This window comes from Euwallacea similis, chromosome 15 (genome assembly GCF_039881205.1).
Source record: "Euwallacea similis isolate ESF13 chromosome 15, ESF131.1, whole genome shotgun sequence".
NCBI lineage: Eukaryota > Metazoa > Arthropoda > Insecta > Coleoptera > Curculionidae > Euwallacea > Euwallacea similis.
Genome location: NC_089623.1, coordinates 2017310 through 2033142, shown reverse-complemented (window position 1 = coordinate 2033142; position 15833 = coordinate 2017310). Strand labels below are relative to the sequence as shown.

The following is a 15833-nucleotide window of genomic DNA, read 5'->3' as shown; positions in this document are numbered from 1 at the left end:
GAAAAAAATTATTTTCAGTATTACTTTGTTCTATGAAGAAAGTAATATGTTAGATAAAGTCAGGTTGAAAAAATCTTTAAAATAATATATCATTTGAATCCCTTTTCTATTTTAACTTTTAAAGGTAACTATCATCCTAGCTGAGAGGTTGATATTTGTAGCATCTAAGCACTGCCTAAAAGTGTATCGAGTAAAATAAAAATTGGCGTGTTTAAGCAATTTTGGCAAAAATCAAAAGCCATGAAGATACCCATTTTGTTCCAGTTAAAGTGATCACACTGTATGCCCATCTATAGAACCGAAACTCTTTTATTTTAGATTTTAGAGCTATGGTTTTTTGTCCATTTGGAGTCCACTTCTTGAATGTATTCTATTCATTTTTTAGCTTTAAAGTTGAAAATGCCACAAATCAACTATAAGTCCTCAAGTCAATTATAACGTTTCAAAATTATTTTCTTTGCAGTCACGTTTGAGAACCCATAGCTCCTTTAATTGTGACTTCACAATTAACATTCCGTACCTATTTGTAGCCCATTTCATGTGCTTTAAGGATGGAATCACGTACATGTTTGTGAGAATTTTCATGAGTGAACTATAGAGCGGTAACTCACTTGTCACGTTTCAAAAAATGCCAGTTTTGATGTGCAATCTTTAAAAGCATAACTCCTGCCCTTCTCTTTCTAGAATTATTATTTTTTGTTCATTTTAAAGTGAGTTTCCTCTACTTAAAAGATGATGTAGCAGAAATATATTCAAAATTTCCCATCAGTGTGTTATTGAACATTAAGTCAATTGTGGCGTTTCAAAAATGGCCTTTTTTACTATGTCAAGGTAGATGGCAAATTACTTCTTTTTTGCAGCCCATTTGCTTTATTTTAAGACTGTATCACAGTCTTATTTTTAGACCTTCTAATAAAAAAGTGAAAAAATGCAATTTTTGATATGTCACTCTAACTAAGAGCCCGTAACTCCTAAATTTCTCTCCCCAGAATCTCAATTTTTCCCCATTTTAAAGCCCATGTCCTATACTTTAAACAACGAACCAACTAAAAGTTTCCATTTTTAGGTCTGTTTTAAATAATTTTCATTAAAATGTATAAAAAATGGATTTAAAAAAGTTCGTATTTAATTTTCTCTTTTACTGTACTTGGGAATAATGCCTCACCCACAAGTAGGAGCTGTCGGAGTGGCGGAATTGCACACTAAATTCACCCTTTACTAAGAGTTCGAAGGAAAATGTTTCGATAATAAATCTGTCACCGACTTCAAAACATGGGAAAACTTACTAGAAAAACGAAATTTAACAGTTAACTTCGATGTGGGGAGGATGAATATGTAAAATACTTGAAATACTCAAAGATTTCTATTCTCAATCGCTAAGAAATAAGGTCTCGAAAAAAAATTAATAATCCGCCTCAAACATATGGAACACATTTAAAAACTATGCAATTCTACTATTTCCGCTGCGATCACCAGCTCCATGATTGCCATGCTGGGCGCCCCCTCTATTGCCACTACTACCCCCTCTTCCCCCATTAGCTCCACTGCTACCCCCTCTTTGACCTCCAGGGGAATCCTTGGAAGGGAGAGCCATTAAGCCTTGAAAAGCCAACAAAACCACCAAAAAGTAAATCTGGAAAATAAAAAATTATTTAAAAAGAGTTTATGACGATTTATGAAATCGTACTTACCAGAAACTTCATTGTTATTGTAAGCACAGTGAAACCTTACTGAGGGAAGGTTGTTATTTATATGAATTGAACAAAACTGGGGAATAACTTTTGCCGGTGATTGTTATGCATATGAACGTTTTGCTTGACCTCTGGTGATAAATATTTAATCGCCTAAACAATAAACACAATCTATAATTTCATTATAACAAAGTTTATCGCTTCGTGGGACCATAATTCTCCTTGTTCCTAATAAAAAACCCAAACATGAATGCAGATCAATATTTTCGAGAACGGTAACATCCTTGTTTACTCTAATTAGCACCCTCTGGTTCTATAAGTATATAAGAGTCCATCATTTCCCCGATCATGATCATACCAAATACAAAATCAGCTTAGTTGCGTGATTAACGATAATTTAAATCAACATGCTTCAAGTAAGTGAAAAAGTTATATAGACTTTCATTCATTTATTATACAGGATCATTCAAAAATACAGGGCGCTACTTTAGGAGCGTATTCTACACGTTAATATAAGATAAAATTTTAAATACTTTTTTGTAATATAAAATTTTGATACGAAAAGATAGCATTCGTAAAAAACAACTTTTTACAATAAAAAGGTATTTTTCTCAAATTCGCTTAAATTTATCTTTTTCCTTTTTGATTTTTCATCAATTTTGTTAATAATGTTATTAAAATTTAATGCTCATAAATGGGAAATGATTTTTTAAACCCATTTCTCTAGAAAACGGTAAGTTCAAGTGAATTTGAGAAAGATTACCTTTTTATTATAAAAAAAATTCTGTCAAAAAACAGGCACGTGTACCCAAACATCACGCCACTGATTATTAAAAAAAATCTTTTTGTAAAAATATTCCAGATCCAATCTTATAGATACCTGCCAAATTTCAACACTTTGTGACTTCCCATTCACTAATTAGAGTCAAAAAACCACTTTACAATCCCCATCTTTAAATCGTCATAACCTTCTTAAGAAACGATTAAAAAAAACATTGATTTCATATTAATTAACCAATTTGATCTCATATTAATCTGTAGAATACGTCTCTGAGGTTGGCCCATACATATGAATCATCCTGCATACAAATATACACTTCCAGAATTTAAGAAACCTGCTGCTATTGCTTAGCCTGAGCGTCAAGCTCGCCCTCACAGATTCTACAAGCAACGCAGACAGCCAATCAGACAAAGTCATCTTTGTCCCTTATGATGTGAAGTATGTGCCCATTGAGGTGTCTTCCACACAAGTTGAGAAGCTACACAAAACTTTAAACCATGATCAAGACTCTAAAGAAGACTCCAAGTCAGGGCAGGCGAACATTACAGTGCTAGAAGGGCTGCTAAAGGACACATTTGAGGTGGATCAAACTAAAGATCCCGAGGACTACGTTTTGGTACCAGTTTCGATTCTAAAGCAGTTACAAGAGAAGCGTGAGGGACATGGCCTAACTAAAAGGGAAAGTAACGAACTGAAACCAGTAGTGGAATATAAAACCCTCACGAGGAGCAAGAGGAGAATATTAAGACCTCCACCACTGGTAGGGTATTTGAACAATTACGACCGGTTTCCTACTGTTGTTTAACAATGCCTTTTTAGTGATGTAAATATGTTTTTTGCGTAAGGATAACTTGGACTGAAATAAGTAATTTATTTCTAGCTTTTAAGATGTTACTAAAGTGTAAATTAGGTAATACAAAATTTATTTCTACAGTTTAAAGGTATGTTAATTATTGAGAGTTTTAAAAATATTCAGGGGTCTATATATTTGGAAGCCTCTGTAATTTTGACGCAAACTTTTACATGGATCCTGTACATTTGGTATTCTTCATGGTGGCTGTGACGGTTTAATTCTCTTGCTGTGGTAGACAAGTTCTTCACGTGATGAGACTGTTATTTCTAGCCAATACCATCGATATAATTTGTCTAGAATGTCAAATTGACAGTTCACGTCATTAAAAAAAAATGGCCGCAGTTTAATCATTTTGATGAGAAATTACTCCAGAAAATCGTCAATTTAATACAAGAAAACTAGATAAAACCATGAACATTCCATATGTGGCCGACTGTGGAACACTTGCGGTGCATTTTATATATTTCCTATTGTTGTATTCCGTGTATGAACGGCCACAAGTTCATGCGCAAAGGTGTGTAACAAAACCCCTCAGGTCCGCAACTTGGTAAGTCAAATTTCAACATAAACACTATTGATTCGACAAATAAGCAAAACTACAATACGCCAACTAATATTCCCCTAATAATTCGCTATTTCATTATAGAAACAATCGCTTCGTTCTTATAGCTGTATCAGTTCTAAACTAACTGACTCTTAGCAACGATCTTATAGATCCCAAGAACCTATTACTAGAAGATTATATAACTGTCTTACAAACATGTAAACATTAACATAAAAAAACGTATCACAATATTCGACATAAGAGGAAAACTTTTTTGTCTATTTCTCTTCTGTTTTACTTGCGACGGCCGACCGCTACTCGTAACACTGCTCTCCTTTTAATCCTGTTCGTCTCTTACAAACCTTCATGCTATCGCTTTAACCTTTGCTCTGGAAGAGTGCTGAATCCTCCAAACCACGCCATTAACCTTCTTTACTACCATACAAGGGCCTTCGCAATTTTGATTGGATTTGGGCGGCTTCCCCACCTTCATTTGCAAGTTGTACTGCCCCGCGGACTCATATTTCCGAAAGCCCCTCGAAGTGAACAAATTGTTTTCTGGTCTTCCATGTTTCTTCCGAACAGTTGGTGGGAACTAGTATTGATAGGAGCTTCAAGACTCACTCTAAACTGCATTGGATGCCACCACTCAACTCACCTCAACTAAAAACTAATGCTCAATGTTTTACTCAATAACCCATCCTGTTAATAATATTATTTTAAATATGTTTAAATGACATTTTTGCCAGCGTCGATAAAAACCATAAGGAGCTCTCCCAGCACAGCACTGTCTACTCGAAGGATGAAATCTTCGTCTCATTAGAATTAGGCGATAATTGTATTAATAAAATGTTCCTCCTTCTTATAATACCCCCATCAGGTAAATTGCACTCGTAATGCCCTTAAAAAGCTTTATAACAGTCTTTTAAATAGATGGTACCTACAGAGCTGACAAAATGGGTCAAGGAAATTTTTTCTTTGAGGAATCATCCAATGATACTCAGGCCTCTATCATTATGTCCCCTTACAGTTTTTCAATTCGTGGACCCACTGTACTGAGAATTTTCAGTGTACAGAAACCGTACAGAAGGCTAGTTGGTTCGGGAGTTGAGGTAGAATTTTCCTTGTGATTTTTGACCACCTTATCGTGACTTTTAACCCATCTGTATTTAGTGTCAGTTTATGTTAGAATTCCTCGCCCCATTGGGATACATACTTGGAGGTTCCAAAAAGCGGTACCCCTCAGGCACGCAAAACTTCGGTCTGTTTCTTTGTTTATTGTAATTTAAAATCTAACATCAGGTTGTAGTTGTATGGGATGTGATGGATCAAAATAACGGTCCAGGTAATCTATATGGTTTAACTTTTAAATGGAAATGCTCGGTGTCAAAGGGAGCAGGGACATATGTGCAGAACTTTTGCAAGCAGTCCTTTATGGATAAATTCATCAGTGTGTCTAATTTCATGGTGGAAGGGTGATAGCCAACTAGGGGTGTTTCAGATCAAAAGAGAATAATAATACCAAAGGGAGCCAGCAAAGTTGAGTTTTCCTATAAAATTTCCACAACAATCGGTTTGAAAATGGATACAGATCCTAAATATTCAATTACAAGGGCGCAGGAAGTGAGCTTTTATGAAAATACTGATGGAGGCACCTTAAACATCTTGTAATAATAATAATAACGAAATTAAACGGTAAGAGAATATTGATTTAGGTGTATAAAAAATTGCCTACCAAAGGCTAAAACAACTCGGCCTTCAATGGCTCTGGTCCTAAAGGCTGTCCTCAAAGGGTGGACACTTTCGAATGGGGTTTATTTGTTATGGTCTTGTACAGATATAAGTATGTTATGATAGCTAGAGACGTAAGAGTGCACTAATTAAGAGATAATTTACAGCTGATGAAGATGAAAAAGAAATATCTTATGACACTTTAAAAAGCCGCAAAGGAGATGAATTTTACCTGAATCCTGTAGCATTAGAAAAAGAGAGGAGATACTTGGCCAAGGTGTCTGTAGTAGGTCTGTTACGTGGTTCAATAAAAATAAAGAGTCTTTTATTGTTTTTCCTTTCACTAAGGTGGCCCCAAGGATGGCATGTCCGCAGAATTTGATTTCGCCACCGATCTGCCCCCTATGCCCTTTTGCCAATTAATTCCCTTAAAGGGGGTCGCCCTACAGACTTATTTTTCAATCGAGTGTATTGACTTGAACCACAATCTATTTATTGAAGTGTTTTCTGTACGGAAAAGCCAGAAAAGTGCCCTCATTTCCCTCAGCTAAATAATATTTTATTATGAAAATAATTGCAGCCTCTCTAGTGTTGAGGTCTAATACCTTGACTAAGAATTTTTTCTATTTGCCTGCAGGGTCTGATGTTTTAATCAACATTACTTATCTGGAATACGACTATACTGCTTCGCTCTATCTAAGGGCAAATGTAAGATTTAATTTAAGCTCATTTAAAGAACTCGCTAATTGTAACCCAAAAAGGTGTCTGATGGTCTCGATTTGGAGGGCAAATCTGAGAAACAAATCTCAGAAACTGTCACCAGTAAACTTGATACTGCTATGGACCTCATTAAATCTGGAAACACTGGTCTACCCTTACAGGAATTGATGGTTATCGTCAGCGAATATTCAAAATCGCTTCATGTCACCAAATCAGTGAAAGCTGAACTGGACAAAAAAGTGGTCTCCGCCCTTAAAACTGTCGGTACCACACAATTTTTATCACAGAAAAATACATTTCAATCTCATGTATAGATTGATCTCGACACAGGAGACACCGCGCAGAAAGTTATAGATATTTTGGCGTTAATTGATGAGAGGTATGAAAAGGCGAACCCTGATTTGATCACCATGTCGTTGGAGATATGCATGAAGGCCCAGTCTGTGTTGTTTAACGAGGTTGAGTATGCACAGAATCTTCAACCCTTGAGGAGGCAGATTGAGAATATTATAAAGTAAATGCATGTTAGAAGTGTTGTCCTTGCTCAAAAAGAATTTAATTGGTATTTTAATATCTATTTTCTGTGGCGATTTTTTTGCTCACTGCAGATCAATTTCATCATGTTCTCAAGTGGGTCTCAAAGAAAATCCCGAATCAGTGCGAACTGAAAACCTCAATATCACAATTCCTCCAATCGAAGTTCCTCCTTTGCCCATCCTCGTGCCACCCGAAGACTATCCAGACTACGTGGATGATGAGCTATCATCTGATAATATTGCCAAGGTTTTTAATAATTTTCCTTTAGAACTTAAAATAACGTAAAAATATTGATACTATAGCTTGAAATTGCCACTCAAAATATGGGTAAAATATGCTTTTCCAATGCGGAAATGATGGTTTTCACAATGGTGCCTGAAGAGGACCCTGTGGTCACCAAAGAAGGTCTCATGGATATTGTAGCCGGACGCATGTAACACTGTTTTAATTTTTGATTTTAAAGTGTTGTATGGAGTGATTTGTAGGTACTGCTATGAAGTTCCTTATAGGAAAATGAACATTAGACAGAACTACAGTCTTTGGGTTCAGCCTTCAAGGGAATGTTTCCAAAAGAAGATCTCTGTGGTGGATACTTTGGTATCGATTTTTCTTGCTAATTTAAGTTTCACCGAGAGTGAATTTTATTTATCGCGATAAAATCGAAGCTTTGAATACTATTTTCAAAAATGTGTTATGTTACAACACTTTTTATGTTACCTGTGAATATTTAGCTTTCTTTTTTACTAGAAATGTTTCCATTTCTGTGGTGCGAAGGCAGAATCCGATATGGCAATAGGTTTTGAGTAAAAACATTTCGGGTTCTGGGTTCTGCTCTACTACCACAGACTTATCACTAAATAAACTCTTTAGATGTATGAACGTAAATGCCCATTGGTCCAGTTATTAACAGTCCTTTGCGGTTCTTTTACCTGAGTGAGTGATTCTAATATACGAAGGAAAATTTGAAAAAATATTTATATTTCATTGATTTTCATTGTCGCAGTGCGCTACATGTCTAACCAATCAAAAGATCAACAGTTTTATAACTTTTCTACAAGTATAGGTACTTCTATAAACTAAACTCTACTATTTCGCATATATTTATATTGTCCTCGACAAATGCTCTTTTTTATTCTAGCTGTGCACCATCCATGAAAACCCTTATTGGTACATTGATAACATCACTCTAATCACCCCTGTAATATTCCTCAAGTTCTTGGGCAGGGGTTTTCTTCGATCGACTGAAAGCACTGACTTAAATTCCAGTAGGTTCTTGTTTCTTCCATCAGCACTCACAAACCGAAAATTTGTTTATTTTCAGACGTTTTCACAGTGAATTTGCCAATTAACACCTCTATATCATTAAAAGAGGAAGTGCACCAGGCTGAAATGCCAGACAAGCCAATTTCTTCTTTAGATGAGGAAAGTTTCTATGATTACGTTTCTGTGCATCGCATTTTCGTAGCTGCAAATCAGAGGTTTATCATCAGTTTTAAGGATTTGCCACGTGAAATTGAGGCAAACTTTCTTTAAATAAAAAAATTCAATATAATTACAATCTCAGTATAATAAAGGTGACGGTGACCCACTTCGAGAAGCCCTCATACCAATACTTCAAAGACCGACGCACCACTTTAAGCCCCTCGCACAATATCATTCACATAACAGAATTGCACGATTACGACTCTTTTTGGTTTTTGAGCGTTTTGCCTCAAACGAAGGGTGAGAACTATAAATTCTCAGTATCAACCACTGGTTGCTTCCAATGGAATGAGACTTCAAGGCATTGGGAACAGGCCTGCGTGGCCTCATTTGGTTCAGAGTTTGTTAAATGTTCCTGCAGCAGTGGCAGCATTTTAACAGGATTCCGAAGTGAAATTAAAACTATCCCGGAGCACCAGATTCTTGCCATAGAGTTTGAGCTGGAGCACAAGTTTTGTTGGGTGATTTTTGCAGTCACAGCAATTACCTTCGTGGTTTTTATTGTAATGCTACTTTATGCTTCATTTGAGGCGCCTTATGATGTAAGTTTATAATGCGTACACCTTGTATATGCATTTTTATGTTGTAATCGTTTAATAGATATTAGACAGGGTTTTCTTTCTAAGTGATGTGCCCAACACATACCTTTACGTGTATGTATTGGTGGCCACCACTGGAAGAGAAAAGTTTGCAGGTACAACTTCAAATATCTCAATAAAGCTCCATGGAAGCAACGGTGAAAGCTTAGTAAGTGTTTTTTTTTCTCAAACAAATTAGGTTCTAATTAAGGCATTTAGGCCCATCTGCTGAATTATCCCGACCCGGACTTAATGATGCTTCAAAAGGGCACTGAAACATGGTTCGTGCTGGCTACCTCAGGATGTTTAGGAGACTTGAAAGCACTTGAAGTGTGGTTCGATGCAGTGGGGCATGGAACTAAATGGTGGATCTCATTAAATATGTGTCTGAGCTTCCTGATTTTGATCTTTATTTTAGGTTCTGCTCTAAATTTGAAGTTCACGACATACAAACACAAGAATCTTGGACTTTTAAGGCTGATAGATGGTTCGATGTGGTGCATGATGGAAACAACACATTTGTGCTTACGCCGATTAAGTCTTCAAAAGGACATCTTAACCAGAAAAGGGATCAAAGACACAAGAAAATTCATGCGGCCCTTGAGGCGTTTTTGTGGAAGTTTGGCAACGAAGTGAATTTATGGGATTTTTCGTAAGTTATTTTAAGTACTTACGTCAACTTTCATTGCTTTAAACAGTTTTAAAATCAAGTTTTTTCTTGTTTTTCATGAATATTTTAATAATGGTTGGGAGATTTTTATGAAATAGTGACGACGTCGTATAAATTGCAAACTAAAATAACTGAAAAAACAGACATATGGTAATTTACCAGGCATGTTTTATACAGTATGTATATCTAAAACATATAAGTAATAATACATAATAATATATCTAAACAAATTAACCAATAAGTTCCATTTATAACATCGAAACCATGCGATTGATACGAACACTGAGGCACTTAACCATGAATGCAGGTTTTCTTGAAATAATTCCATTAATATTCCAAAAGAAAATTGAGTTTTATTAATTTTTAACAAAATTAATAAAATTCAATTTTCTTTCGTTCTACGTCATAAAAAACACACCACCCTATTTGAAAAAATCAAAATTGAACTTGAAAAGGTGAAAATTAAAGTTGTTATTGGGAACGCCTTATGTATATTTTTGGCTAAATGAGTATGCATACCTGCTAAGTGGATCTTACATGAGATTCCATCCTAAATTTATCAAAAATTTAACTTAAGCAAACTGCGATATTAATTCTTTATAAGACACTGCAAATGTCTAAAATTTTTTTTGAAAAGTTATAGTTTCGAGTAATTGCATCACAGGGTAAAAAAAGTCTAGAAACTAACACAATCTCAAGAAAAGTTTCTGTCACATGCAAAAAATGCAGGTGGTCCCAATAAAAAAATACACTTTTTGACGTCGCACCCTTTTGGGACACCCCGTAGGGTTGTCGCTGATTTAAAATTTCACTTTTATTAGTCTCAATTACCTCTCCATAATTGATTTTTTTATGTAATCACAAATAAATCCATAGGAGTGAGAATTTGTTAAATGAGCACTGTATATTTTCTAAACAGTTAGCTTCTTGACAATGGTGAATGTAAATTTGTGTAAAATCAGCACACTTAGGTACGTAATATATAAATTTTTATTATGAAAAAATGATAAATTTTGGGTTATAATAAAGAAACATTTTTCAGCAAAATCAACTTAAGTCATGAATACGAAACTTTCTACAAAATCACTAAAATTTTAGTTCTATTTAATGATTTAATAACTATTCTTTTATCTTAATGGATAATAGGTATGCATAATTTAAACTTCCTTAAGAAAAATTTCTTAAAAAGCAAAATTCGGAATAATGGCGAATTTGAGGTCGTGGTAAAACCAACTGTTAATTTTAACCTACATCCGGTTTTCAGAAGGACCGATCCAACGCTCAACAGAAAAGAACGTTCCGTATTAATTTTCTCTTTAGTCCTGTCAATATATCTGGTAACAATGCTTATTTACTTCGTTCCAAGATTCGATGAATCGGACACTATAGATCAGCATAATTTTGGTTTTGATTGGAAGCTGATTTGGACTCCCATAGCTGCCAATTTAGTCATTATTATTCCTCATTTTTTTCTTGTCCATCTGATCAAGAAAGGACAACTAAATAAAGGAAGATACTCCCAGAAGTTGGCCAAAATCTCTTGGTGCGTGATTTTCCATAATTTTCTACATGGATTTTTTTGTGATTTTGAACTGTTTTGCAGGATTGTAGTGGTGATCATTGCGACCCTGTCTATGACCGCTTTGACGATTTCGGGTTTCTGGGTTCCTCGTGACTCAAGTTTGTTGTGGCTGTTATCCATTGCGTTGGGTTTAATGTTTAACGTTTTCGTGGTAGAGAACGTTTTCCGTATGTTTTATGGATGGTTTCTTCGGATGCCTACAAAGGTAAGAAAAAATAATGTTAAATGTTTTTGTAAGTAATTATTGGAACTCGATTAAAAATTATTCATCGGAAATATAAAAAAAATGTGTTCTCTAATTCCCACGAAACATAAATAAAAAATTTCGAACAATGAGTTAGAAATCGTGAGAAATTGATGGAAAATTTCGTAGAATCCCTATAAATCCCAAATGTTTGTTAAAAATATCATGAAATGCGTCGTAAAATCTCTGTTTTCCGATAATTCTAGACACAATCATTATCATCCTTAATACAGAGAATAATGAAATATGTGGAAGTGCAAAGGATATTCATCTACAAACGTTTCGGGGCCCTCGGTTTGAGACCCTTTTTGCGTCATCTGTACTCCGCCCTAGACCCCATTACTGAAAAGGTACTCTATCGGCTTAAGGACTCGATAAAACGACTCTCACGCTCACACTCAAATGAGCGCGGTGCCCATTTAAATTGAATTGACAGTTTTTTTTATTTGAATCTTTTGAAAAATTTGAATTCATTTAAAGAAAAATGTTCACATTAAAGGAAGCGGAACATACTGGTTATTTTTTAATGTATTAAATTTTGAGTTTGAGTGGAACGTGTTTGTCGCTGTTGCACGGAACAGCTTTAATGAAAATTATAATTTTTTGAAATTAGGAGCGTCAAAAATGGGAAAACACCAAAGAAAAAGTCAAGGAAATTTTAGAGGATTTGCTGATGATTACCTTGTACATTGCATTATTGTATGTAGTGTTGATGTTCGATAGAGATGATCAGGCCGTTTACAACAACGAGGAGGTTGAGCGGTTGTTGAGTGGAAAGATGATTGGAAAACACGTTAATGTTAATTTCGTTAAAGAGTAATTTTATGGTTTTAATAATAATTAAAAACAGTCACTTGTCAATAATTTTAGCATTGAAAGCTACATTTCCGATATTCTTTTACCTTCCATTCAGTCCGAGCATTGGTACGGGAAGTTTGTTCAAAATAATCCAGGAATGACCAAGGACTTCTCTAACAATTATTTAGGTTAGTCGATGTATGTTTGATCAACAAATGACCTTTTAAGTAGAGTCTGCGTTTTGGTCAGATTCTTAGTTTCTATGGAAACATCAAGTTAAATATAACAGAACATTAATAATCTAGGTTTAATTCGTCTGCGACAACATCGCACCCATGGGGTTCCCTGTCAACTGCCGGAAGTAATGCTCCATCTAGATCGCACCACTTGCAGATCGGATTTCAGGGTTTTCCCAGAAAAGGGTGATTATTCCAGGGGGTGGCGCCCCCTCACTGATTTATCCAACATCAGCACCGAGCGCATGAGCAACGTTTGGCGGTACAGCAAAGACCATGTTGCCGGCACTTGGAAACAGTCGGGTAAGTCACTATAGTCGTAAATGTGGCAACGCTGAACATGAGAGGCTTAAACTGAATTTAGAAACTGGAAGTTGAGGTTTGCTACTGAAAGATAAATACCAAGAAATGTTCTTGTCCTATCTACATACGCCTTTGTAAACTTAAACGGAAGACCCCTATGAATTAGGACCCTTATGACGTCATTTTGTCGCCAAAAATACAATATGCGCCAGCGTGATTATTGTTAGTTAATGACTAAAAGTGTTAATTAGTAAATGTTAAAATTTTGAAAAAGATTATTATTACTTAATCCAGATAGCACAGCATGAACAACTTTAGTAACTTGTCAAATTCTTTTGTCAGTATTTATTGTCATTGTGTCAATGTCAGAAAACTTGATGTTCAGTTGTTCTTAATTTTTATTTTGAAGACCTGATTTAACATTTTGTTTATTTAACTGAAACGTAATATTTACAGGTGAATTCGCGACTTACTCCGGCGGAGGCTACGTCGCCCCTTTAGGCCGCAACTTGAAAAACTCACTGGTCAACTTGAAGTACCTGCAAAAACACCAATGGCTCGATTGGCGCACAAGTGTCCTCTTTATTGAATTTCTGATTTACAATCCGAACGTAAATTTATTCAATGGCGTCACTTTGATATTCGAAGTGAACCCTGCTGGTCGCATTGTGACCGAATTCAAGGTAATCGCTTCAAAATATATAAGAAAATTAATTAAGGAGATGTTTGCAGATCCAAACTAGAAAATTGCTGATGATAGACAAAACGAACATCATGACTAGAAATTTCGTTTCTTTACTATTTGGCCTGGTGATTTTGGTCTTAATGACGCGCATCTGCAAAAAAATCGCCAGGAAGAAAAAGGCTTACTTTTATAACGTTTGGTCCATTCTTGACGTAATAATTGTGTTACTGACGTTCCTGTCAATGTATCTGTATTACGCAAGATTGTCGCGCATTCGCACCTACGTCGATACCCTCTCCACGGCCAAAAATAACGAATTTGTCAACTACTTTGACTTATTTGGAGCTGACAACACTCTGACGTTTATGTCCGCCAGTTTAGTGTTTGTGGCAACATTGCGCATTTGGAAGCTACTTAGGTAATGAAAGTGACACAGATTGAGATATATAACTGTCAAAATGCTTTTTGAATTGTAAACTATCATTTTGACAGTGCATATTTATTTGATACATATATTGTCATTGGTCAGGTTCATGGTAATAGTGAAAGTAGCCGAAAAGACTATAAAAGATGCAAGTCTGTCACTCCTGCTCTGTTTGATTTATCAGCTACTTTTAGTGGTGACCTTTTCTTTTGGAGGAATGTACCTTTTTGGGGGAGAATCTAAGGCATGATTTGACAAGATACATCTTGAAGCTTTATCGTTAGTTAAATACTGGATTTAGGACTTCAGAAATTTGCGCACCACTTTCACCAATTTGCTTTTGCTGAGCCTGAATCTTTACCCCAACCTCCATCTGGTCGCCTTCTACAAGCGCCCCCTGGGGGTGACCTTCTACATCTCCTTCATGCTAGTTTCGTTCTTCTTCTTCAACATCTACATTGCCATTATCAGCCTGTACTACGCAGATGCAAAGAATTTTTACTTGGATGACTCCAGTAGCGTCCAGAAATATTTGGTTGAAAAGTGGACGTATTATAAGTATCTGCTATTGACCAAAGCTACGAAGCTTAGAGGCGGGCAAGGTATGATGCTTTGGGTGATAGGATTCCCAGTTAACAGTTGACTTATTTGCAGATACCGCAAAAAACGATCTCCTGATCATAAAACCGAAATCCGGGGAGCGTTACGCAAACTGTTTTGCCATTCCCAAGGAGAGGTTGGACGCTATGGCTTTGGTCACTATATGCGTGCTGCGCAATACTGAAAGGCAAAAACTCATGGATTTTGAACTGATTTCCAAAACAGTAACTAGCAGCAGCAATGTCTTGACCATTCCTCACTTCATCTCACTTAAATATTGCAGATAATGGCGTTATTTACCAAAGAGTCTTCGCGCAAAGAAATGTTTTTTCCTACGGGGGATTCCCGCCGGATAACCTTCGTCGATGACCGGAAAATTTGTCAGATTGCCGATATTTGTGAACTTTTAGCCAATTTCTGTGTGCCCGCACACAAAGCGACCAGAGGTCAGCATGTATCTGCAATTGAACGCAGACTTGACCGTCTGGACACTTTAATTGACAATGCAAAAATACTTTTGCGCGTTGTTAATAATATCAAAGTTAAATGAATGTATTGTTTTATGATGATAATAACAATTCGTGGTATTTTTACGTAAATAATGTAAACGGTAAGCATAATATTGATTAATATTATCAAACCGTGACAATGCAGCAACAGGGGAATGCTGTCAGCGGGGTGGCAGAGGGAACTGGAACTATACTATATTCAAAGCTAAGATAGAGTAGAAGTAAACAAAAATTTAATCTAAACATTGAATGCCATTGACTACATTGTCGTATTTAGGTGTGAGTGTTGTCTGTCTAAAACGCCAAAAATGAGAGAAAGAAAGAAACAATACCTAAATAATGTAGAATTATTTGGCAATTTTTGCTTTTTACGGAATTTTTCTCGAACCGCTACGATGTATATGCAGGGCGAGTTTCTTTCAATGACTAGTGAAGGGATCTCGGAAACTAGCAGCGTTACAAAGTCGGTTAAATAAGGAAAGAATTGCAGTTTTAAGGGATATTGTCAAGTGCTCTTTTTTCTAAGGGGAACAATAAAAAACTAAGTTTATAGAAAAAATAATGAATCAGTAGAAGGTCTTAGAGAAGCGGTTTGACATTATCCATGGGCATTCTATTAGGATAGTTACAATTTCCGTTTTAAAACGATGCAATATATGTGTAAATAACAACGGAGAGCCTTTTGAACATCTGTATTATTAATAATTAATTGGGTAAGTAATATTCGTATTTACATAATTTCTCTAAAACCAATAATTAGGTGGCTAAATCAATTAAAAGAAATCGAGAAAATTTGATGTTTGCTAAATACCTAGCAAACCATGGATTTTCTCAAGAAACTAAAAATGGCTTTGAATTCGTCCCC

The 15833-nt window shown here is 35.7% G+C and overlaps 2 protein-coding genes across 3 annotated transcripts; both read left to right on the top strand.

Annotated features, from left to right (window-relative positions):
- The first annotated feature begins 1909 nt into the window (after positions 1–1909).
- Positions 1910–9104, top strand: LOC136413824 (uncharacterized). Of its 2 annotated transcripts, XM_066397551.1 has the most exons (3): positions 1910–2107; positions 2795–3303; positions 9092–9104. In XM_066397551.1, the coding sequence occupies exons 1-2, from the start codon at positions 2099–2101 to the stop codon at positions 3275–3277; spliced, it is 492 nt and encodes a 163-aa protein (XP_066253648.1). In that variant the 5' UTR covers positions 1910–2098; the 3' UTR covers positions 3278–3303; positions 9092–9104. The 2 variants fall into 2 exon arrangements, with proteins under 2 accessions (XP_066253648.1, XP_066253647.1); XM_066397550.1 differs by lacking the exon at positions 9092–9104 and having other exon boundaries at positions 1915–2107; positions 2795–3377.
- LOC136413693 (polycystin-1-like protein 3) lies at positions 5304–15049 on the top strand. The gene is made up of 29 exons (XM_066397375.1): positions 5304–5319; positions 5371–5536; positions 5585–5712; positions 5768–5890; positions 5949–6128; positions 6181–6308; positions 6362–6580; positions 6635–6834; positions 6929–7103; positions 7160–7290; positions 7343–7454; positions 7996–8122; positions 8179–8375; positions 8432–8881; positions 8940–9086; positions 9137–9282; positions 9336–9569; positions 10852–11130; positions 11191–11374; positions 11620–11763; positions 12027–12229; positions 12284–12399; positions 12517–12750; positions 13207–13433; positions 13483–13853; positions 13965–14103; positions 14161–14461; positions 14514–14683; positions 14743–15049. The coding sequence occupies exons 1-29, from the start codon at positions 5304–5306 to the stop codon at positions 15007–15009; spliced, it is 5514 nt and encodes a 1837-aa protein (XP_066253472.1). The 3' UTR covers positions 15010–15049.
- Positions 15050–15833: the final 784 nt, after the last annotated feature.